We start from the raw sequence: 25,014 nt of genomic DNA, 5'->3' as shown, positions 1-25,014 counted from the left end.
ATTTAAACTGTTTTCGCTAAGGTAATCCTTAGATCTTTGTGTTAGCGAACACTAAGCAAGTTTTTTCCTTTATCTTAATGTTATTTTGTTCAGAAATAACAAAACTAAAACTTTTGACATGGTTTCATTATGAAAAATGCATCTCTTTTTATATTTAAAGCATTTTTTCTAAACTCCTTCGATTTGGAGAAAAATCAGTGAAGTAACATTTCATATTCACAAATCAAGCTGAAAAATTTTGAGGTTGAAATTCCCTATTTTTACTTAGAATTTAAAGAATGTTAATGGTAAACCCAAACATTTTAGATTTGAAACCTAATTTAATGTGTTACTATATACTGATATATGTACAGTAAAGTCTTATATGTGATGACTATATATGTTGACCTTGTGCATTCAATTTTTACTTTTACAAGTAAAGAAAAATAGATATAGAAAGAGGATTTTAAAAAGTGTTACATTTCTATCTTAACTATAATAAGATAGAAACAATTGTCTAACGTTAATAGAAACTGTCTAATGTTACTAAAAATAGAAGTATAGAGGAATGAAAGAGATAATGGATCCCAAATACTTCTAACTGATATATGGTATGAAATTTGCAGAAGTGTAAGAGTCGAGCAAAACGAATAAATCTCTGATTTCGGTGTCTTTCCTACCATAAAAACAGAAGAAGCAAGAGGGGAATGAGTGTTATTTAAATGACCATGTAAATAGTTAGGGAACCTTCAGAATACATGCAAATATTATACAGAATTTGTGAAAGTTGGCTGTGGTTTGTTCTGTGGCTTAAAAGCTGGACAAAACTAATGAAACCTACTGTGATGTCAGATTTATGAATTACTCTGCATCCTTGCTTAGTAATGATAGTCTCTCTCCCTTTTATTTAAACTTCCAAAGTGTCTTTCTCCTTTTCTGCAGGTATTTTCTGCTCTCAGGTTGTCAGACACATTTTAGTCAGAAAGTGAACCAGTATAGGTGAACAGATCTCTGTTTATGTAGTTTCAAAGTCACAAAATTTTTATAACTAGAAATATAACTTTTGAAAATGTTATACCCAGTATTCTATTCTATTCACACTAAATATTATGTTCCAACATGGGCAATTACATAGATACCGACTAGTCATGTGCCTTAAAGAAATATTGCTTATTCCACTGTATTATTTTAAATGCATGGTTCTTAGTGTGGCTGGCTAAGGAGACAATATATCCTATGGTGTCTCCTTATTTTAGTGCAGGCATTAGTGTTTAGCTTATCATATTCATCATAACAAATCTTGGCTCAGCAAGATAATTTACACAAAATTCTCACTGTTGGATGTAGCAGACTTGTTTTTTAAATGTATGAGAATTCTAAGTGCCTGTGTTTTCCAACTCTGTACACTGTTTGAAGGAGCTATAATTAAGCAATATTAAGGCATTAATTAGGAAAAGGAAAATTTTTCACTCCGATTAACAACATTCAAACTGTTGTTAGGGTCTCTCTCAAAGTAAATAAATGAGAAAATAGAGAATCTTCTTTTAGCAATGCAACCTTAGTTTGCTTTTCTAAGAGAAAACATCAGTAAATGTCACATGTAGAAACAGGAGCAAAACACTATAATATAACTATGGAAATGGTTTAATTCCACTTTGGTACATATTACTGTGCCTTTGTTAGAAGTGTTTTGCTGAAACAAGTGTCCTATTTTCTGTGAAAGTCAGCAAAAAGATTATGATATGTCCAATGAAAAATGTTGTGGGCCAAGAATTTTTTTGATGCTTCAGTTACAGGATGAAGCAAAAAGAAAAGTTAGTTTTTCATTTATGGTGGTGTTGAAATTATTGGAGCATATTTATGTAATGTGAAATATTTTTTTTGTTATTTTTTTTTATTTTAAAAGTGTTTGAAATATGTTAAAATATGTGAAGTTTCAGTTGAGTTTTGAATAGGAAATTTTTAAAAATATCTGTTTACTTCTAGGAATTGAAAAACTTTTCTTCTCAGACTTTTTCTAATTGGTCTTGCTGTCCTGTAGGTTTTTTTTATTTTTTATTTTGTTTTGCTGGGGTTTTTGTGAATCATTGTAAAGAGGCATAACCCCCAAAAAATTGCATCAAGGGACAATTCACTAAATCACAAATCCACATCCATCAGTTGCTGGAGAACAGCAGATAGTTAAACTGCTTCATTTCACTGTCTCTGCTTCTACATTCTCAATTTTCTTTTTTGAAATGGCAGAGAAAATTGATCTAATCCTTGGCTTCCTCTTTGAATTGCTTCCTAAACTGATATCACACTATTACAGAGAAGCCGCAGGTTTTGTGATGCTCTCTGCAAACTAACTCATGCATCACTGCTACCATACAGCTATTAGAAAACTCAGCTCCCCCACCATAAACATATATCATGCCCTTAAGTTTCAGTAACAGAAGATGATGATCTGCATTATTTGTTCAGAGAGATCAAACTCTATAATGTGTGAGGAAAACAGCTGAATAATCGGGAAGACTTCAATAGGAGCAACATATGCTCCTGGTGCTTCCTGCTGAGCCTGCTGAAATGGCTTAGTTACAAATGCTGGCTTTCTGTGGAAAAAACTTGCTGCAAAGGTGGGGAGTTCTAACCAGTTCTGACAAACAGAGGATCATCATGCCTGAGCTGAAGAGTGAGGGACCAAATTACTGTGTTTGAGTTGTGATTGGGATTGGCCCACAGGAACAATCAATTGAACGTAATATTTATCTTCGACTTTGTTTGCTTCCAAGTGCATCTTAAGTAAAACTATCTTGAGAGCCAAGTAATGGGGATAAATAATTTAGCAGTAAGTAAAAAATGTGAATTGCAACTATGAAATAAAAATATTTTACTAGACATCCAAAATCTCATGATTCCAAATTCATGGAATTGACAATACCACCTGCTTCACCTTCTTCCCCCTCAAACTAGTAGCCCCAGTCACATTCCTATCCACTTAGATCCATCTCACCTTCCTACCACAATGCTCCTTATCTTTCCCTGTCATAGCTGAGTTACACCATCCTGAACAGGATACACATTTTTTCCTGCAGCATAAGAAATACAGGATGAAAAGGGGAAGTGATGTGCAGGCATGGAGGCAATACCTCCAGCAACAGTCCAGCTTGTCACTCTTTCTCAGGAGTTGCAAGACTACCTGTAGCAGCTCTTTCACTTTTACAGGCTTTATGGGATCATTCCTGTGGATTGTTTCAATGTTCCCAAAAGAGGTTTCCAATGGATTGATCCAGGAACAGCTGACATTTCCTGGGCTAGTGTCATTGCTCTCCTAGAGCTTCTCAAGCCCAAGATGAAAGCTTTAGTACTTATGTCTACACATTTCTTCATTGGTTGGACAAAGTCTTGACATCCTGGTGATGTCAGGTTTGCACTTTTCAACAGTTGGATTGGGAGACCTGCTGGAAAACACCATGGCACATTTCCCTGGATTTCCATTGTTTTGGAGATCAGGAAGAGATAGTCAGGAACTGGTGAACCCGATTCTCGTCTCAGTTCTTGACACATGGTCAGACCATGGCTCTGACAGCTGCAGGTTTGAGAACTGGGAATATCTTCTCATTTTTTTTTTAAAATGACAGATTTTAAGCAATTTGTCCAAAGGAAAAACTGTATGATAAGAAATTGAAGTAGTCATTAAGGAAGCATTAAAACATTTATTTCATGAGGCACAAATTTTTATGTTCCTTCAAGTCACCAGTGTGTGTAGAAACATGCCTTGTAGAGATGAGAGTCAAGCTATAAATGAAACAATTATTACTTGGCATACAAGTCTGAAGAAAAATTATAATCATGTCTTTCATTCAAGTAATATTATATCTGTAGGAGCTGACCATACTTACGGCTTAGACAATATGCATCATTTTGTTGCTATACATTAACATCTACTTAGATGAGTGCAGTGTAATTTAAGTTGATGAGTTCTTGCCATCCTTATAAATTGTTAGTTTAGATGTTTGAGAATTCCAGAAAAAGAAAATGAAAAGTTAAGAGAGCACATAATTCCATTTGCTGTGTTTTTTAGTTAAGCATAGTGCAGATTCCTCTTGCCTATTGCCTTCTGGGTTTGACTAGTTTAAATATGATAATTCTGTGATTGCCCTTACCCATTTGTATGTATAAAAACACATTCAGTCCCCAAAAAATGAGTTTTTTCCTCCATAATTTATATGATAAATTAGTTTATAGTAAGGTATCTGTGAAGAGTAAATGTAAAATCTTATGCCATGGAAGAAATTTATGCAAAAACGTTTTTATGCATTTAAACTATAGTATAACATAGGGAAGAATAAAACTCTTTTGTTTTCCGTTTAAAATCTGTGTCATTTAGTAGAATATACTTTCTTAAGTGTTTGCAACATTTAGTGTCTTATGACTTAGAATTTATCACATAAAATATTTCCACTCTGTTTTTCCACCAACTCCCCACCCCTCAACATACACATATATCCATTTATGTGATGGGAATTACATTTATCTTGTCAATAAAAGTGGATCTCCTTATAACTCCTCCTGTCCTGACCATCCTGTTTAGAGAATGTGGAAGCTCTGAGGGTGCATCCAGGTTACTGGCAGCTCTGTGTCTGCAGCAGTTCTGTAAACTCTGTCCTTCACTTGTCCCACAGTCAGGAACAATTAAAGTGGAAAGCATGAACTCTACCCATCATTTGCTGTTGGAAGGTAGTTCTCAAATGAAAAAGTCAGTAAATTTGTAAACTAATTAAGCTTCATGTTTTCCATCCTTCATGTCTTCTTTTATGTCTGAGCAATACACTGCAACTAATTGTGTAATTTTCAGCATGTTCAAGGAGACTTTTCCTGTTTATTTATTTGCGGTACAGTTGTGTTATTCACTCACTATTTGTAATTAATTAGTGAGCATGTCTTAAAAAGTGTCTGTAAAGCTACTTGTACAAATCACAAAAATGATCTCTGCCTTCCTTTTCAAATGGGTTTTATCTTTTCAAGAAGTAGTGATTTTATTTTTCTGTAACTAATGCTTGAGGAGAAATAACAGCACACCATGATTTTTCAAGGCTATCTATCGCTTCCAGTGCTCAGGGGGTGTTTAAAGCACAAACCACTACTGCTTGTCAGATTAAAGATTCGTTCATATATTATTACTGTAGCGCAAGATGGAGGTACTGAAATGCAGCAGACAAACAGAAGAAAGACTTCTGAGCATGCTCCCTGGATAGAGAGTTAATTTTTTTTTAAAAAAAATATGCATAAACTTTTTTTCCCATTTCTAAATAACCTTAAATAATATTATTGGATTATTTTCAAATTGAATGAGTTGGTAACCTGGTAGATAACCTAGGTGTCTATTGTTCTGTTTACTGAGGCAAGAGGAATTGTGCAGTTGATTTCACCAGGGCAAATTTCATATTAAGATTTACCGATCATATTTTCCCTGAAAAATGAAGATTTGAGCCTTTGAAATCAGCATCTGAATTTCTATATAGGACATGGGATTTCATGTTGGTTCTTTACTTTAAATATATTTTTTCTGAGCTTTATTTTTAACAATTCCACTAAGTAATATCACCTATTAATGCAAAACTTCCCTTGTACTTGGACATAGATGATTAATTTGGACAATTCCTGCACAATAAAAATTATATGATGTATTGATTTGCTCTGTGTTCCCTCTAAAGGATAAATGTCCTGTAGGAAGAGTACATGGCTCTCAATGTGAAGCATAATTCACTAGTAAATACAGGAAAATGTCTTAGAATAAGCACTTTTCACTATGGAAACAGATGGTCACATCACTTGGCAAGCATTCAGCTTTTTTCCCTGAGATGTTTAAATAATGTTTATCAAACAATAGACAGGGATAAAAATCAAGATAGCCTTAAATTTATCTAAAACAGAATGTCAGGCTGCTCTAGAACTGTCCTATAAATAACAATAAACAAGTCTTGAATGAAAATCAATAAGGTGAGAAGAGAATTTTTCTCCTGGATTATAGAAAAACATATATCTACATATCTTTTTCTTGTAATGAAATGTTCTCTCCTCTTTCCTAGCCCAGAAATCAACATACTGTTTACATACCTGGCAGAGTGTGCAATGATTAGAGGCAAAACCAGATGGCCATATTTTTCCTTGTCTTATTTATTTAGGTGATGGATAGATGAATCCCAACTTTACCTGTCAATCCAGCTGTAATTACTTACTTTCCAGCGTGAATTTTTGCATGCAAGTGCTCATGCAGGTACACACTCATGCACACACAAATAGAAGTAAACTCTTTCTCTTTCTTCTGCAGGCTTAGAAAGAATTGCAAGAGATTCAGCCTACGAACAAGAGGGAAAAGTTCAGTTTGTCATTGATGCAGTATATTCCATGGCCTATGCCCTGCACAACATGCATAAAGATCTCTGTCCTGGATATATTGGGCTGTGCCCAAGGATGAGCACAACTGACGGTAAAGAGCTACTCAGCTATATCCGGGCAGTAAATTTTAATGGTAAGTTACATGTACTCTTTTTTTGCCCCACTCTGCTTTAAATGTTCCATAAGTGACAAGTTGGGTTTTATTCTTAATATAGGATACTTTAAGGCACAGTGGAAAACGGGATTAGAAGCAGTTCTCATTTAATCAGAACTGTGAGTTTTTCTACCTGCTCTGAAACCTCCAGTGTATTTTTCATCTTAACATTTTTCATCTTAACATTAAGCTTCTCCCAAAAGAGGCAGATGTTAAAAATATAAATCTGTCGATCAAAATATTCCAGTGAAGAGCTGCTATTATGGAAACAAATTGAGGACTCATACAATCTTATTGACAGAGTAAAATAATTTGACAGTGGTTGCTTATGTGTTTGCAAGAGAAAGAATTTAAAAAATACCCTTTGAAAATCTCCTTCTGAAATTAATTAATAATTTCCTTACATAAGCAAATACTGAAATTACTTTACATATTTAAATTTCAATTAAAACACTCACTAGCAGTTCCAATTTATTTTCTATTTCATTTTTTTTTACTCAGAAATTTAATGAGCTTTAAATCAACTAAAAAATATATTTTTAAACAACACTGCATAATGGTCTATGGAGCTGGGATCTGCCTGCTGGGGAAATGTAGTTACAGGTGCTTATGCTGTTAACAATAGAAGCCAATAACAAACAGGATTAATTGATAAATATATATTTGAAATGTGTAGCTCATATTTGATGGTGAAATAAATTTGCCAGAACCCTAAATTATTTAATTAGAAGTCATAATTATTATAGAAAATATTTGCTATTATTTTACATAGAAATAGAGTGATGCACTTTCCTCTGTCCTGGTTGGGTTTTTTTTCCTTACTTGGTGATAATTCATGTAAAACATGTGCCTTTAACTATGCAGAGAGAATCACTCTTTATCACAATTTATTTCAATGACCTCAGCTGCAAGCACTTTTGAAAAAAAGCACAAGGTCATTTTGAATTTAACTTTTGAGTGGAAGCTTTTTTGCTTTAAGTAATAACACCAGACCATTTGGTTGATACAAATGTTGGTTATAGTTCACAGTTTTCCCTTCCTATGAAATTTTCATGAAAAGGGAATCCCTGCCTCCAAGAATATAAAGTTAAAAGTCTAAATGATTCTTTAGTGATTTTAAAGAACACCTGGAAAATAGTATGTTGCTGGAAAATGGGAAATATTGTGATGGTGGCAAAAGTAGGCAGTATATTGTAAGGTTTGCAGTGATAATTAGCTACACTTCCAGTTGATGTTTTTCTGGGTCTGTGTTGTTAAAGCACAAAGTGATCTATTTTCATTTGGTGAGCATGAAAGTTTAGCATAATAAGATAAGCTGTACGTTTTTTATATGAAAGCTTCCACTCCCTAGATAATTATATTTCATCAATACCTGTCATAATTTCTGTTGCTGGTTCTAAGTATGGCAATAAATGGAGATGAAAGCACTCTGGACACTAATGAAAATGTATTTGATTTTGAAAAAGTGATTTACTGAGAAAGAGGGGAAAAAAAGAAGGAAGGAAAAAGAAACATTTATTTGAGGTTAGCTTCCTTTCCCATGGGATATGTTAAATATTCCTTGTACTAGGCTATTCCCCATTATGCACCAGTGTACCAATTTTTTGGGTGTGCTATATGCCCAAATGTTTTATTTTCTTAGTTATGCATTCAGAGGCATAAGAAGATTGTCTTAAACACTTTGCCTTTACCCATTAATCCAAAATTCCTGTTCTTCAGGGCAGCACTACTGCTGTGTCTGAGATAGGTGAATATTTTACATAGATTACAATCACATAGATTGTGCTGGGAGTAAACAGTAATGCTGTGTTTCACTTTTGATGTGCATCCTAGCCTCGATCAGTAATAATGTCATGTATTAAAAATAAACTGATAAATGAAAGGAAAACCCTGCCTTTCTTAATCATTCAAGATACCATTTTTCTACCCTAGCAGTCACAGGATCACAGCCCATCTGAAGCTGTCAAGGACCTCCACCTACTCCAACCCTCTGCCTAGTTCAGGATCAGCATAATCAGGTTGTTTAGGACCATGCCCAACCAGGTTTTACATATCTACAGGGGTGGAAAATCCTCAAGAATTCTCTCTCAGTAGTCAATTAAAATATATAATCATATTTACAGTAAAAGAAAAAAAAGAAAAAAATCAAGAAGTAAATGGCATCTTTGAGAAAGGCAGTTTTTCCTTTTTTTCAGTATTAATTTCCCCACATGATCCTACCCTTATGCATATTAAAGTAACTTCTCACCTCACTTAATTCAGTATATCTCTTTTCACTCATGTAGTAGTAAGTAGGTTCAAGTCCAGTTAATATGCTTACACATTCAACTTAGTGGTTTTCGTGTCACAAAGTGTGATTTGTATTGTGAAGGACCTCTGGATGTCTTATGGAGGGTTTTCACAAGGGTAAGAAAACACACATACTTTTGTTTATTGGAATAACTGATTTTCTTTTAATTGCAAGAATCACTTTGAAGAGTATTTATTTTTGTTTACTTTTTTATTTTAATTTACAAATCATGAAGATTTGCTTCCCTGAAGGATTCATCTGTGTAATATTCCATGACACCTTCATGACTGAAGGGTGATCATGACCACCAGCACACGTTGAACTGACATGATTGATAAGACATTTGTTTCTGATTAGATATTCTTTCACTTGTATGCTAAATTCAGAAAATCTCACAGTTCATCATGATTTTAAATGGAATAGAACTTGATTGGTAATAGAAATAAATTTATTTGTACACAAGATATGAGTTACTGCTTACTATAGATTTATGTTTTACCGTTGCCTGTGCTTTTCATAGGAGAGCTAGGAAAGAATGGTCTCTAGACTCAATTAGTTTTCATTTATAATGGGCATTTTAAAATTAATTTAATAGGAAAAGAACCTTTTAACATGTAACTAATACAGTTTATTACTGTGTACATATAAAGAGTTTTTAAATGAAAACAGAAAAGCAGTGTTCTGAGATATGGCACACTTAGTACCTTGGGTTCTAGATGATTACTTCTAGTAGACCATAACCAGCCCATCTGTTTCTTTGATCAATGAATATTTAGACCTTTTGAAAGTTTCATGGTTCTATTTATCTTTCTTTTTCCCAGGCAAAAAGTGAATATTGTCATTTAAGATGCTCTTATTTTAATAAGTTGCCGCATTTGAAAGATTTTTCCTATCACTCTTTGTATCCAAATGAGATATTTATGCAAAACTGTTGTTTTGTATTTAAAGTTTTGTAAAGAGAACAGTTTTTCTGTTAATTAGGTTTATAGATGGTGATATGCACAATAGTGTAATTGTGTCATGATTCAATATGTTCTCCCATCACATTACTCTAGTATTCTCATTCTATTTAACTTCATTATTCTGTCTACAAAACAAGTAGGTGTTCTATAAGAGTTTTTACCCCAGCATGTGCTGAGTGCTTTGTGAGAAGTGTTCTGTTGAATTCAACATAAGTGCTCATCACTTAACAGGAACAGGACTTGAGCATGCATTTGCAGTGGATGGAAGTGTTTCAAAGGTGGTTTTGTTTTGATTTTAAGAAAAAGATTTATCTTTGTGCTTCCTTCCAGGCAAAGAATTGCAGTGTGCATACAGTGCTATTTCTTGGATGGGAAAAAACTCTTCCTGCTCTCTTGTGTGTGTCTCTCTCTCCTCCCAAACTCTCTTTATAGGTAGTGTAGGGTAGCTGTTTTTGCCTACCTTTAGTCATACATTTGTATTTATATTTAAGTTTGCACATTTTAGAACTTTAGGGATGAATGTTAACTCTGTAACAAAATGTATTTACAGATATTACAATATGAGTTTTACACTTATGAAGGTAAGGGCAGCATTTGACCTCTACTCACATACTTGAAAACAGATACCTTATTTGCTTTGGTGAGCTATTTATCCTGGGGAGTAATAGGGATACTTGGTAATTTGACTTTTTTTTTAATGCAAGCAGGGATTATTGAGAATGGAGCAGAAAATAGGTGGAAGCACTGACTCCCCTCTGCCATCAATGCTTAGATAAATGCTGTCTGCTTATTCAGGAGGTCACTGTAACATCACTTAACTCTTCTGATGAATACTTGAAATATATTCTAAGTGTGCAACCTTTTCTTTAGTCTTCCCTGGACAAAGTATAGCAACTATGTTGCTTTCTTGGATTTTGTCACAATTCTACAATAACACTGGAACAGGCTACTTAAAATATCATGGAATCTCCATCCTTGGAGACACTCAAAACCTGCCTGGACACAGGCAGCCTACTCTAGCTGAGCATGCTCTTAGAGGGGTTGAACTTAGGTGATTTCCAGAGTTCCCTGCCCACCTCAATCTTGCTGTGATTCTATAACATCATCTGGACTCAAAAGAAAGAAAAATATTATTGCCTAAAACTGCTTTACAATGTTTTACTTTATCCTTCTGGAACTAATTTCATAGTCTGAGTGGATGAGAAAGCCTTGCTGTTATTTGTTTTTTAGATATGTTAATTTAATGCCTTTGAGAAAAGATTAGTTTTGGCTGAGCACACAGAGACACACTGCAGCATTAACCCCATTTAAAAAGGGAACATCAAAAAATTTCATCCTGAAAGGGCAGAATAATACCAGAGAATGAGAATAAAAGAACAGAAGCTAGCAGGCTAACTCAAAATAAGGTGTCGACTAAAATAAAAATTAATGATCACTCTACATTGTAATATTTTTTTTTTTTTCTGAGAAAATAGCATCTATACAGAACATTTAAAGAAACTCCAGAAGAATGAGATTTCTCATAAAGAATTTTGAACCCTCTAGAGAATCATTATCGTGGAATCAGCCGTTTACAAAATTAATCTTCTGCTATCTTTTGAAGTTGCTAAGACATCAATCTATGCAAAACTCTCCTGACTTAATATTCAGCTCAGACTGTTTTAAATGTTTTCTTCAAGAAGGCTGACACCTCTCTATTCTTTCACTGAGTACAAAATTTGCATTCTCAAATCATTATTTATCATTAAAACAGAAGCTTTAAAATGGTGCACTTTCAGGCTGATAAGTTTTGACATTTTTTGAGGAATCAAGCACAATAAAATGAAACGTCCCGCTTAAAATGTACTGGTGCTATGCACCTCACTCAGGTTTTTAAAATTACTCCTCTCAAGTCTACAACTACCCATAGAGAAAAAAAAAAACAACTTTTAAAAATGGTTTAAATTTAGCATGTCTTGCATTTATTTTGCAAGTTATGAGTTCTTACAGGCAGCTCATGAATTAGAAGTTTTTACTGTCAGAAATACTTAGGATCATAGGATGCCACTGGTACCATATTCTGATAGGGTCAAAAAACTGTCTAAGTATAATGTGAGATAATAGCAGATGAGTAGATCAGATATGGACAAATAAGATTAACAATGAGATGGGAAGGGTTGAACTCTGCTGACCTGGCTAGGACTCACTGTGGTAGCAAATCTAGTTTCACTAATCTGTACTGTGCTAAAAAAAAAATAGATACAGCTTTCAGCTGCAGGAGTGGGAGTGGCAGGGGGAATGTCTGTTGGAATTTTATGAAGAGCTGTGATGTTTTTTCTGTCACACCTACATCACATGTCATAATTCTGATTTTAGAAATCTTGGTGGTACAGAGAAATGTCTGAAAACATGGCTAAAGTTTAAACAAACATAGACCTGAATTCATAAAATTCAATTCAAAATTATTTTCATGTACTTTTGTCATAGTTTTGCAGGAGTCTGATTTGTTTGCAAATGTGTGGGGGACTATGGCACACCACTTGTAACAAAAAATCCTGATGTCTAGTTTCCCGAGCCTTTATGTTAAATGAATTAAAGAGTTGTTACCAGTGTTAATTTATTATTGGGAATTAGCAGGGAATGATTTCAAATAAATTCTGCTTCAGCATGCTAATTATTTTAATGGAATGAATCCAGGTGGCTGTACAAGAAACTAAAATTGCAGAGTGATCTGAATAATTCTTAATGGATTTAAGTAATGCACGGCCATAATGTAAGCAGGCACAGCAAGCAGAGCTTGGAGCTGCTGAGATCCTGAGGTACCTCACGAATCCATGTGATTAAAATCAGAGATTATGAAAATTCTCTGTGTGAAATTAGAATGTAGAACCTAAAAGCAACTGCAATTTGTAGCTGTGCTTTTGCTTATGGATGGATCTTAAGTACTGATTAATTGAGCAATATATATGCTCCACATACAAAATTCATGATGCAGAACTTGACTGAGGTCAATTGGGTTTTGAGAAACAAGGTCTAATTCATAAGGTACTTAAATAATTAATATGTAAGGATGGTGATAAAGGATTTACTCTCATTACTCAATGAAAATTGATTTGCATCTCCTGATAGATAAGGATATCCAGAGATACCCTTTCTAATATGATCAAGTGAAAATTGCAAGCTGTAGCAAAGAGGTATAAAAAATTAACCCTTGCCATTCCAAGCAAAAAAGTACCTGAGTACAAAGAAATTGTGTTTTTTTGCCTTTTAGTCTGTGTAAGAAATGTCACAGTTTCAGTTCTGCAGCATTTTTCAGCTCTTCAGATATCCTTACCTTTATTAATAAGAAGAAAGCCTAACACACGTTTTGAGGAAAACAATACATTGGAAAACTTCCTAACTTGAATGTTTAAATTTAAAATCTCCTCTGAAATCTATCAAATGAAATGAGAATATTAGTACAAATTTATAATTTTCCCACTTGTTGATTTATGACCTGTTTGGTAACATAACTGTTCTGCAAGCCATCAGGGCAGATGTGAGGGGAAATGGATTGGTTTTAATAGTTCTGTAACTGAATAATAGAAGCCTTTTTTGTTTTCCTACAACATTTACTTAAAAGTGAAATATGACACATTAGAGAGAATATGGAAGAAAAAAGGAAAAAAAGGATTTTGTAAATGACATTTTATAGTATAAATAAGCTTCATTTCTAATTAATTTATGTAAAAAGTGATCTATCTAATAATTTCCTATAAGTGATAAACTCAATAAATAGAATTATTGTTTAGGAGGCTCACTGTCAGTGAAATTATCTTGACAAATCTTACATTCTAATATAAAGAGAAAAATAAAAAATTCTTTATATTAAAAGGAATGGCAGTGAAATAATGTAGGCTAAATACTGTAGCATAGTAATTAGAGTGAGGAGAGAATAATTTTAAAATTACTGACATCATCAGATGGCACTGTTTAGTTTTTGTGCTCTAGGGAGATGTACTTAGCAGTAATCAACCAAGTTCTGGTGTGTAATCAAAGGATTGCTGGATTCAAGAACAAGTTAGATGTGTTAGACCCAGTTACCAGATGTGGCCTTCAGCAAAAATAGGAAGAATCTGAGGAAACCAAGCAAGGTATTCAAGGGGAAAGAGACAGGATTCAGTTCATCCCTTACAGGCCAGTTGGTTTCCCTGTTTCAGTAGTTGGTGAATTCCAATACAAGTGTCTTGTTATTCATAAAACTGGGGAAGGCTGGTACCTCTCAAGGCTACCAGAGAGATCCTGTTCATTTGCATTTAGGTACCATAGACCCTCATATACTTCTATATGTTTTCTGCATTCAGCTGCAAGAGGTTTTCTCAGTGGCTGGTTAGAGCATATCTAATCGTATGAAATATTAAGTATGTGGAAGATAGTGTATATTAGAAGCTTCTCTAACCCAGCAAAGGAAGTATTTCTTATTATTTATGATGATTAAGGCATCCAATAATGTGCCGCATAGCACATTATGTTTTGTGTTGAAGAGATTGGACCCAAAATGTTATATCTGTTCCTGTACTTTTTTGTACTTGCAATTCTAGGTATATGCTAACTACATATCTTCTTGTAACGTTCTCCCACATGTTTTAACTTAAAGCAAATAAGGATTCAGGGTTGCTAAAGACATTCGTAATTAGAATTTACCAATATAACAAATAATAAAGAATTAGAAAATGGGTCTATTCAAGTTAAATTAATTAAGGAAAAATGTTCTTAGAGGATGATTGCAATAATTTTATTTTTAATCTGTGATCTTGTCCTACAAGCACAATCACATTCAAATATCACAGCAGAGAGAAATTGAGTCTAGTTACTGCTGCTTAGAAGTTTTCAGTGCTTGGAGGAATGAACCCAATGAGCCAATGTGAATACTCTGAAATCATGAGTATTTAAGTGAATTGAATTGACTCACCCTTTTTATTTCACATTCTGAAATGGAGCACCATCATCAGTTTGCACAAATATTCCTTGAAAAGTAGATATTGAATTTTACCTGTTGTTTGTTTAGTTGGAAAAAGGAAAAATCTATATTCTATACAGAAAATCTCAGAAATATTATGTTTATCAAAACTAGATTTATAAAGTTTCAACCATATCATATTCAACAAAAAATTTATTGTTTATTTTATTTGGTCTGGAATACCAGTGTTCATCTACCATACTGGACACCAGCTATAAAAAAGTCATTACTTTAAAAGCTTTAAAGGATTCTTAAAAAGATAGGAAAACCCAAAATCCAGGTCAACTGGCAAGCAAACAGATAGAAAAAAGTTTGCATTTAAAATTACTTATTTTTATTATGTGTATCATCTAGTCACTTAGATGTGGCTTTTAGTTTGGGTCTTGCACTTGCTGTATAAAGGAAGATAGTTCCTAAGAGCTTGGAAAGCACCCTAATAACATAGTGGTTACCTGAGCTGTCTGAGGAGCACAAAATATCCTGATTATAGATGTGCTCTGTGCCACATATGTTTATTTCCAAGAATAGAAGAGGGGCACAGTGTATTTGTTCTGGTTTAAGGAAAATTTAAGGAGGGAACTTTCAAGGGGTTCCTCTAGACAGCAAATTAAAGTGGCCCTTCCCCCAATCACTTCAGGAGGTCAACCTTTGAGAGAAGTGGAAAATTTTTTTTATTTTTTCAAGCAAAGTGTTCACAAATGTGAGAAGATGAATAATATTCAACAATTGAACTTGTCATTGTTCTGAAGAGATAGCAGATTCAGAAAGTTCTTTTCATGGGGTGTAGCTTGGCTCATTCAATCTCTTATCAGTCCCTCCAGTGCTGGAAGATTCCATGTCCCAGGCCCCAGTGGGTCCCAGGTGTGAGCTCCTGGTGTTTGTCTGGCTTTTCAGCCCAGAGCAGGGCTGAACAGTTCCAAGAAGAAGAAAAGCCACAGCCTGGGGAACTTCTCTGCCTCAGCTAGCTAAAAACTAACTAAAAGCAAAGGAGAGCTCTGTCCTGCTGTCTGTGCTGGAGAGACACACACTGAGAGAGAGAGAGCTGAAGCTCTTGTCTCTATGGTTTTGAATACAACTGGGAAAAAATTCCACTGCTTTTCCTTCTCACCCCTTTCACTCTCAAATATAATCTTAAAAACATGAAACTCAATATCTAGCATAAGCAAAATAGACAGTTGGTGATACAAGCATCATAAAATCACCCTAAAACTCACAGTAAGAGATAGTCCTTGACATTCACTAAATTAATATTTCCCTGTATGTTTTCAGTGGAAAGACAAAGGAGTTTGTGCTTACTTGTTGCAGGCAGAGGATAGAGTTTGTACAGACTTGGTGGAAAGGAAGTAGCTATATATCACACATGTACTGCACTCTGCAGCCTGCTCAGAATTTCTTTTTTTTTTCAAGGTTTTCCATACATATACTCATCAAACTCTTTAAGATGAAAAAAAACCTGCAAAATTCTTTATCTTATGAAGACCTAAGTAATAGATTTCTTTCTTTAGACTGTAAGGCCAAGGAAACAGATCCAATCACAGAAGACGCGTTATTGTTCACCCTGAGCTCCAGCTGGATCAATGTTTGGTTTTCCTGTGTAATTCTTCAGCTACCCAAGGGCTACCCTGGACTTGCTCCAATATAGCTTGATCCTGATTTGAGAGACAAAAATGTATTGGCAGTGTTCCTGTGTCACACATAATCACATTTTATAAATATATCCCTAGGTAGCATCAAGTCACAACTCATAATATGGCCAGTTATGGTAGCTGTGTCCCACTTTTTAGAGATGATTATTATGCACTTTAAGGGAAGGCAAAAATGATATATGGAACCTCAAGTCATCATCTGCATGCAGGATATGCAGCTACAGGGCAGTTAGACTCCTCAAAACATGCCAGACTGTGCAAACTTGAAAGGCTTATTTAGTGCAGTCTCTGGTGTGGTTCTTCCAAGTCCTACCCAGAGATCTGAAGAGAAAGCCTCAGGATATTAGAGTCCACCGCTTATCATGTTAGAGAAAAACAACTAAAGGTGCTTGAAAATAATCCATATATTGACATACAGCCACTATGGGAAGGTTTCTGCCAAGCCAGCTGGCTTTTAAAGGCTCCAGCTTTTGATAGTTACAAATTGTTGTATTGATCCTCTTTTATGCATGGACTAATTACAGCTCAAACACTGATAATTTTTTTCTGCTTGTCACTTTCACCATTTCTTACCAGCAAGGGATATTGTTTAAGCACAATATGCTTAGGCAAGGTTTCTTTCTTACCCGGGCATAAAACCCAGATGATTTTAATAAAGTTTCTTGTTTTAATAAGTGAGTTCTTCTAAGCCTTGTATAGTGAAACAGAAAATTCTGAATAATGTTTAAAATAAAGAAAATAATGTTCAAGCAGACGTTCCTAAACCCAAGTAGCTGATTCAAGTTCCTAATGCATACATCAGTTTGCACAGCAAATATGAAGGGATAAGGTGTGGTTTAGTTATAGTGCTTCAGTGAATTATTGTGTGGTACATAGACAAAACTGGCTGTTGTGTTTGGGCAGGGCTCTCTTGTGCCAGGGCACTGCCATGGCAGCAGAGCTGAGAGTTGCCTCCCTCAGCATCCAGGATCCCTGTCAGTTTGTAGCTGCTTTTCGCTTGATTTCTGTCCAGAGGGGGCAACTCAGATCAGGGAAATAGGCAAAACATAAGTGTGCCTCTCCCTCTTGGATCCAAGCTGCAGTGTGGGTGAAGAAGAAGCTCTGTGCCTCACTGGTTGGGCTAAGGATCCCCTGAAAAGGGGAGTGTAAGTGCTGGTGCTTCTGTAACTTAGAGATGCAAATTGGTGCCACATGGACAGTTCTTAGATAATTAAATTCAACTCACTAAATGGTCACTAAACAGTAATCAGGAGTCCAGCCCTTGCTGTTGTTCCTTGTCTTGTAAAAATGTCATCCTATTTTATGTAAATGATTTTCAGATTGTGAAGCCCTTGGAGTCTCTGACATCACAGACCTTATAAATGTCGATGTACAGTGGCTAGATGGGAGGTGATCAAAAAAGGGAATAATTCTCATGGGGTTCAGTGTCTTCAGAGATCACATATAGATCTTTTATTAAGGATCATATATGAAAAATTAATACATTCTATCTGCCTTTATTTTCTTGATTTTTTATGTCCTTCTGCCACTTCTAAAGTTGTAAAGATGGCTATAAATTCTCTTAGATTTTCTTCCTTGCTAGTGCTACAATTGCTTCTTTGTCCTCCCTCAGAGATCCCTCCGTCAGAATCAATAACAACCAGATAAATTAAAAAAAAATTCTGAAAATGTAAATCTTTTATCTTCATGGTCCTGACTTGATAATGGTTTCTAATGGAGTATTAAATAGGTATGAGCACACATCTTGGTATGAATTGCTGGACAGATATGTAACAAGAGGGTTTCTGTGTAAGGAAATGTTGAAGGAAGATGAAACCTGACAATAATAGAAGACTGGGGAAAAAGCACTGAGGGTGAAAACAAATGAACATGACTCCTATAGAAGAGGGTCACAAGCCTGTGCCTGAACCATATGATTTGCTGCTAGGAAATGGAAAGTAATAAGGTTAGGCACAGAAAAACAGAAGGGCTTATAACTTCAGCAGATTGACACACTACAAATATTGAACAGGACATAGATTAGAGACAAGAAATACTTATATGGTATTGCTTTTTTTTTTTTTTTCCCATGAGAAATAACAGAAACAGGACAGACACATGATGATGTAGGTGATAAAAGGTGCAGCTTGCAGCTTTTCTTAGCATTGTAAAAGGTCATAGCAAAACTACCATGATGTATTGGGTTTGCCTTATTTTGCGTGTGTCATGCAATAGATAGTGAAGAAGAGGGGACAAGTAAAGAACTGGAATAATACAGGAACATAGAGACTTTAGATATTCAAATAGCCAAACAATGTAGGAATAGAATTCAGTTAGTTTCACAATAAATGTGATGAGTGCAGCTGCTTACACATGAACTAGTTGATTACAGAGCTGTTAGAGTGAATGGTGAGAAAGTCATTTAGTGGAGCATTGTTTGCCTCATCATTTAATTCTCTAAAATATGCCAGATGAATTGCTCTGTATAGATGCCTCCAAAGACAAGAGAAAATCTATAAAACTCTGTGAGTTTTAGTTATCTATTTCCAAAAACAGGTCAGAGATCTGAAATATTATTCTGGTTTTTTTTGAGAAAATATAAGCTGGAGAATAGAAGCTAGGAATAAAGTGATAAGTCTATTATAAATCACCTGAAAGGTGGCTACCAAATAAAAAGAAAAAATTGCAGAATATGTGCAAATGTCATATAATAACACTACTTTGCAGAGAGGTATTAATCTAATTATCAGTAACAAATGCTGTAATAATAACCATAACTTATTTATTAAAAAAAAATTAGACTATTATTTTGTGTCTGCTTTAAAAGCAATCAAAGGAAAAACAATCCACATTCTTCCTTGCATGCACAGGGATTGTATAGACTAATTAAGACATAACCAAATAGTAAAATCTCCTTACAGCAAAACTGTTAATCTTAAAGAAGATTGTTTAAATGCATCTTGTGAAACAGGATTTTCAAATATACCAGTATGAAAACACCTTTAAAACTGAAAATAATCTGCCATTTGCAAAGTTTACAAAGGGAAAGGAAGATAAAAAAACAATTTAGGAAAAATAAAAATAAAATTGATCATAAAAAGCCTACCAATATGGTAGGAAGAACTGGTGGATAAAAGGATGTAAATGTAGACATTTGTGTGTCTGCAATACATTTAGGAAGGTAATTCCGATTGTGACAGGGGTTGAAGAGGCTGAGGAATTAAATGTTAAACAAAACAAAGCAAAAAATTTGCTTGGGAGCAAGCAACAGTACTTACAAAGCTGTTTATTATTTGGAACTTAAGCAAACTGGAGAAGTTACCTGGGGAAAAGGACTGAGTGTGGTAGAAGCCTTCTATTTAATTCTGGAGGCTCTGGGGACCCCAATGAGATAATGTTATTTTTCAGTTGTCATTGTCAACAGTCTGCTAAGAAAGGGAGGGACTTTGATAATCATGGCTTGAGAAATGAGATGGGGAAAAGAATGATATAATTTGTTCTGTAGCATTCACCCTTTCCATCTTTACAGCATCTGTCCAAAAGGTACAAAATGACTGAGCATTTCCAAGAAAGAATGCATCATATTCTAAGAAATATATGTAAAATCATTTGATACATGGGTGAAAAAGAAATAAGAATGAAGATACATACAGAAAGCTGGATGCTAGATTTAGGAGATAGTAATTAAAATGTTTAATGACAGGTTGTCTTTCATGGTTTCATATGATGGCCTATTCAGGGATCTGAGGACATCTATATAAAATCATTGCAAGATTTAGTACTCCGACATTGTAATAAGGAAGGTCTACACAATAACACTGAAGGAAAGTTTCCATAATATAGTGTATCCCAATGTAATTATATGTGAGATAAAAACAATTTTATGGCATTGCAAAGGTGGATTATAAATCCTTAATTTGCCTGAAGAAAGAGACTGAAGAGAAAGGCAAGACTCCAGTGTAAGACTTATCTGAATTTACACCTTTTCTCTCGTTTCTAGAAACACTGGCACTCTGTACTCGGTTGGCCTGAAAATTAAACCTTCTGATCTTGTTTTCATAGTTTCTAGCCACTTTTCCAGGAAAGTAACTATAAACATAGATGTTTATACATTCTTTTAAAGAAACGTCTTTTGATGGACGTTTCTCATGACCAGTGTGATTGGGAAAGTGGTAACCCAACTATCTAATCCCTGGTCATTGTCAAGAATCTATAAATACTGGAGTCACAGAAATAAAATCATCCTTTTCCCTATTGTACATTGAACTGTGTCCGTGCGAATCATTCCGCGTCCTACAGTGACAGTACTAGCAAAGTTCTTGTTATTAGCCTGAAAATGCCTCAGAATACGCATATAATCTTATTTTTACTGACTTAGTCCATAAGATCACCCAAATTCTGCCATGTTGTCGTGGTTTTGAACCAGTAATTAACAAAAAGGGGAAAAAAAAAGAATTATTTATTTCTTGCTGTGAGATATGGATTAAAATAAGAGCAAACCAGGCATAAAACTTAAAAGGAGTAAAGAAAGTTTATTGACAAACTACAAGAATAAGAACACCAGAATAAACTTTTAGAAAAACCTTTTCATTTCTCACTGCCCGCCATTCTTTTGTTCACATGACAACAGAGACAAAAACTTTAGAATTTTGATGGTTTAAATAATCTCGATTCTTTCTACAGTCTTTCTATCAGTTTCTGTAAAGAAACAGAAGTTCCTTTCTGTTAATTTATGGAGTTTTTCACAAGAAAACTATTTTTGTTATAGTTTCTTGTTTTTCTGATATCAGCTGCCCAGAGCTGCTGTTATCAAAGCTCACTCCTCTTATTCCACATCACTCTGAAATGTGTTATAGGTCATTAGTTTGGGGATAGCATTTTAAGGATAAGTTATTCAAAGGCAAAAGGTATTCTTCATCTGTTTTTGTGAGCTTCACTAGAAAACAGTTTTCTCATTGCCTCTCAAGGCTTCAAATCTCTCAGCACTTCACTATACCATAATTACTCTACTTTTTCTCAAATTTACACTTTGAACACTGTTCCTCCCCATACTCTATCATGAATTAAAGGAGTTCTTTTCAGGACTTCATTGTCCATTCCCATAGTTTTAACAGAAAGATATTTCAGCTTAATTAAAGCATCTTCTTAATTCTCTACCTTTCTTGAAGTTTCTTTTCTTTCTTGCCACTAGTAGTTTATAAAGTCTCTTTTCATGTTGATCACTCTCCTTTTCTCTCTCTGGATAAAAAGATTAATCCGCAAGTCTCATCTGGATAAGAAAGAGTTAAAATCCTGCCCAAGCTTTTGTAGATGGTTCGGTGATCTCTGCTGAACAGGAGCTGGAGCCGTCTGCGATGGAAAGTTCCTCATAGCTGCTTTGGAGAGCGTGGTCTCTGTCTCTGCTTGCAGCAGGCTCAGAGCTTCTCTCTTTCTTCACTCGGCAGTTTTCTGGTAAATTCCATTACGGTAAAACTTGCAGCTAAGCCAGGAACCGGCCTGGCCCGGCTTGGCTCGGAGCAAGCTCCCGCAGGCCCCATCTCCCGGCCGGGAGACGGGAGACGCGGCAGGCCCGGCCCGGCCCCCGCCCAGCCACACGTGGCCGGGCAGAGCCCGAGAGGCCGAAGCTCTGCTACCTTTCACAGTCAGAAAACAAAAAGAGCCACAGACTTCTGGTTGTACACTTTAAGGTGGGGTTCACAAGTTGATTCTACTTTTCAATGGCTAAAACTGCTGTCAATTCTCAGCAATGACCAATAATTGGTCAGGAGAAAAGACTCCCAGCAGTCCCCAACAACTTTAACTTTCTTAAAGGTAAAGTAACCCCATGACACATGTAGTGTTTGATCTCCTTCCATGTTACTGGTGTATCCCATGCTGTTACATTTCTTTAGTGCCTATATGTCCCAAAAGGACATTTTTTTGCCCCTTGAGGGCACAGATACTAGTGAAAACACTAAAACTTTCCAAAATAGGCTCTGAAGAACTGCACAAGAAACCTACCAATACCAGGACACTTCCAGCACAAACCATTTGATCTCCTTTTTGATCCACTTTACAGTCTGGCTTCTGATCCCCACCTTTTCAATTTTAATCAGTTATCTCCTATGGAATACATTTCTGAAATCCAGAGAGATTGTATCTGTCAAGATTTCCTTGTAAATAAGTAAATAACGCCTGTCAAAGGAAGATGCCAGGATTTTTGGCATTATCCATTTCTGAAAAATTTATGTAGCTTTTATCCTTATTTGCATTTCTGTCTGTTTTGTCTATGGAGATTTCTAAATGGGTAGAATAACTATTGATCATGAAAATGTAGCCTGAAAAAACACATCAAGAAACTATAAAAAGAGGAATTAAGGATCTGTTTGAAGAAATAAGAGATTTACTTGCAGATAAGTGATTTTGGCACAAACCTCATTCTAGGTTTTGTGTGTTCAGAGTTGCCTCTTGAGAATATCATGGAATTGTTTTGGGAATCCAGTCAAACAATATGTCAGGAAACCTGACCTCAGTGATTTTTTTTTCAGAGGACAGCAGGCAATAAAGAAGGTTTTCTGAAGCACTAATTTCAGAGCTGACTCTGCCTGTTGGCAAACTGGATTTAACTAGTGGTATCTGGAGACATGTTAATGAATTTCAGATTAACACAAGTGCTAAACCTACTGCCATAATTAAGAAAGGCCTGCCAATCACTGCCTCGTTTGCACTGGCACAATTTATTCTGTAGATTTCTGTTGCAATATTAACGTCTAGTGAGGACAGCAATTAATTACTAAATGGATCCTAAAAGAGGAGTTCACAGGAATGAGAAAAATGACTAACAGAAGGTTTTTGCAGCCCATTCCACTGTGTATATCCTAAAGTTATATAATTTCTGTGCAAGTTTCCACATTTACCTGCCCAATCTCATTCTGGGAAGCATGTCTTTTAAAAAGTAGTACTTCTGAAAAAATTTCTCTCTGTTAATTAAAATTACTTATGTTAATTTCTGAGAATATTTTATGCAATATCATAGAATCCTTAAGGCTAGAAAAGACCTCCATCTGTAACATACAAGATCTGTGAAATTGTAACAAAGGTTTTCACTCTCTCTGTGTTTTGTTCTTAATTTCACTGGACCTTTTACATGTATTGTATTTTCTGCTTCTTCCTCTATTGCCTTAACTGAGACTGAAAGAGTCATTGTAAACTTCATTTGGATGTATTATTATTTATGTTTTGTACACTTTCAAAATTAGAAGAAAATTACTTATTAGTTTCTAATTATAATCTAGAGCTGAATTTTTACAGAGACATGATTTGTTTCCATTTACACATATCTGCAACTATTTAGTTTATAATTCAATCTTACTTATTTCTAAAGATAAAGTATTATAAATTTCCATGCCAGAATAAGAACATAAGAATCATGCATATCATGAGTGCCTTGACTACAGGTGCAATTTTTTAAATGCCTGACCCTTTATTAGTTCCTCCAACATACAGCTACTGAGGGCTGAGCTCCTGAAGCCTTTTCACCAGACTGACAATTAATAATGCAAGTGTTTCATGTTTCATCTTCCATTCCCATTCAGGATTGTGTAGTCTGCATTGTACAGGTTCACACATAAGAAAATATACACATGGAATCACACACATAGAATATCCCTTTGTTTTTAAGGATAAGGCTCATGAAACATATTAGGTTGATGTTTCAGATACTCCATTTTGGTATCTACTGGCAGGAAATGGGTCATCAGAAAGCATTGCCTCTGGCTCTTTTACACCTCTTCTTGCTTGGTAGTGCAGCCAAATGGTTGCAAATATCATGTCATTGTGATTGGTCATTTGCAACTCTGAAAGTCTGGGATAACTAGATCTCAGAAACAGCTACTGGTCACAAAACCAGGCTCTGGAGATGTCCAGTACAACCCTCTCTGCTCAAAGTAGGTTGAGCTACAGCAGCAGCTTGCTCAGGTATGCATCCAGTTGAATGTGGAGTATCTCCAGGGATGGAGACTACTCAACCTCTCGGAGCAACCTATTCCACTGTTTGGCTTCTTGCACACTGAAAAGGGTTTTTTTTTTATTGCTTAATCATAATTTGCTCTAGTTTGGTATGCACTCATTACCTCGTGTCCTGTCTGTGAGCATGACCAAGAAGAGTCTGCCTCCACCCAATAAGATATTTTTATGCACTGATATAAGATTCCCTTCTCAAGCATTCCCTTCTCCAAGCTGAAAAGTTCTCAGCTTCTTGCATAAAAGATGCTCCTTTACCGTCTTTGTCTCAGGAGACACGAAGGATCACTTCCTCAACATGCTGCTCAGCCTCAGCACCTCATCTGCTACCACCACACTGACCTTTTTGCATCAAAGAAAAGACTTTTCTTCCTACATTTATTAGGTCTCTGGCTTGGACATGCTGCAAGGCTCCATTTCTGCACCAAATAAGCAGAGACCTTTCTTGTCCCTGCTTTGTCACAGCTCCCCTCTACTTGGTGGCTGTCCCCTCAGTGAAGGGCCTGCAGAGATGCTTCATCATCCCTTGGGAGCTTGGTATCTGATGTGCTGGGGTGGCTGCTCTGGTGTGTGCTGGGGACATGCTGTGTCACTCCCCACCACTGCTGCCACACAAACACTCTCCTCAGCAGCAGGGTTTCCAG

General features: G+C 35.5%; 1 protein-coding gene across 1 annotated transcript in view; it reads left to right on the top strand.

The window, feature by feature from the left end:
* LOC131572874 (metabotropic glutamate receptor 8) overlaps positions 1 to 25,014 on the top strand; it is a 305,043-nt gene that overhangs the window by 178,559 nt on the left and 101,470 nt on the right. Inside the window, exon 6 of the mRNA XM_058826282.1 lies at positions 6,293 to 6,493. Within this exon, the coding sequence (XP_058682265.1) occupies positions 6,293 to 6,493 (201 nt within the window). The remainder of the gene's footprint in view (positions 1 to 6,292; positions 6,494 to 25,014) is intronic.

This window comes from Poecile atricapillus, chromosome Z, assembly GCF_030490865.1.
Source record: "Poecile atricapillus isolate bPoeAtr1 chromosome Z, bPoeAtr1.hap1, whole genome shotgun sequence".
NCBI lineage: Eukaryota > Metazoa > Chordata > Aves > Passeriformes > Paridae > Poecile > Poecile atricapillus.
This window is presented reverse-complemented; position numbering and strand designations above follow the sequence as displayed.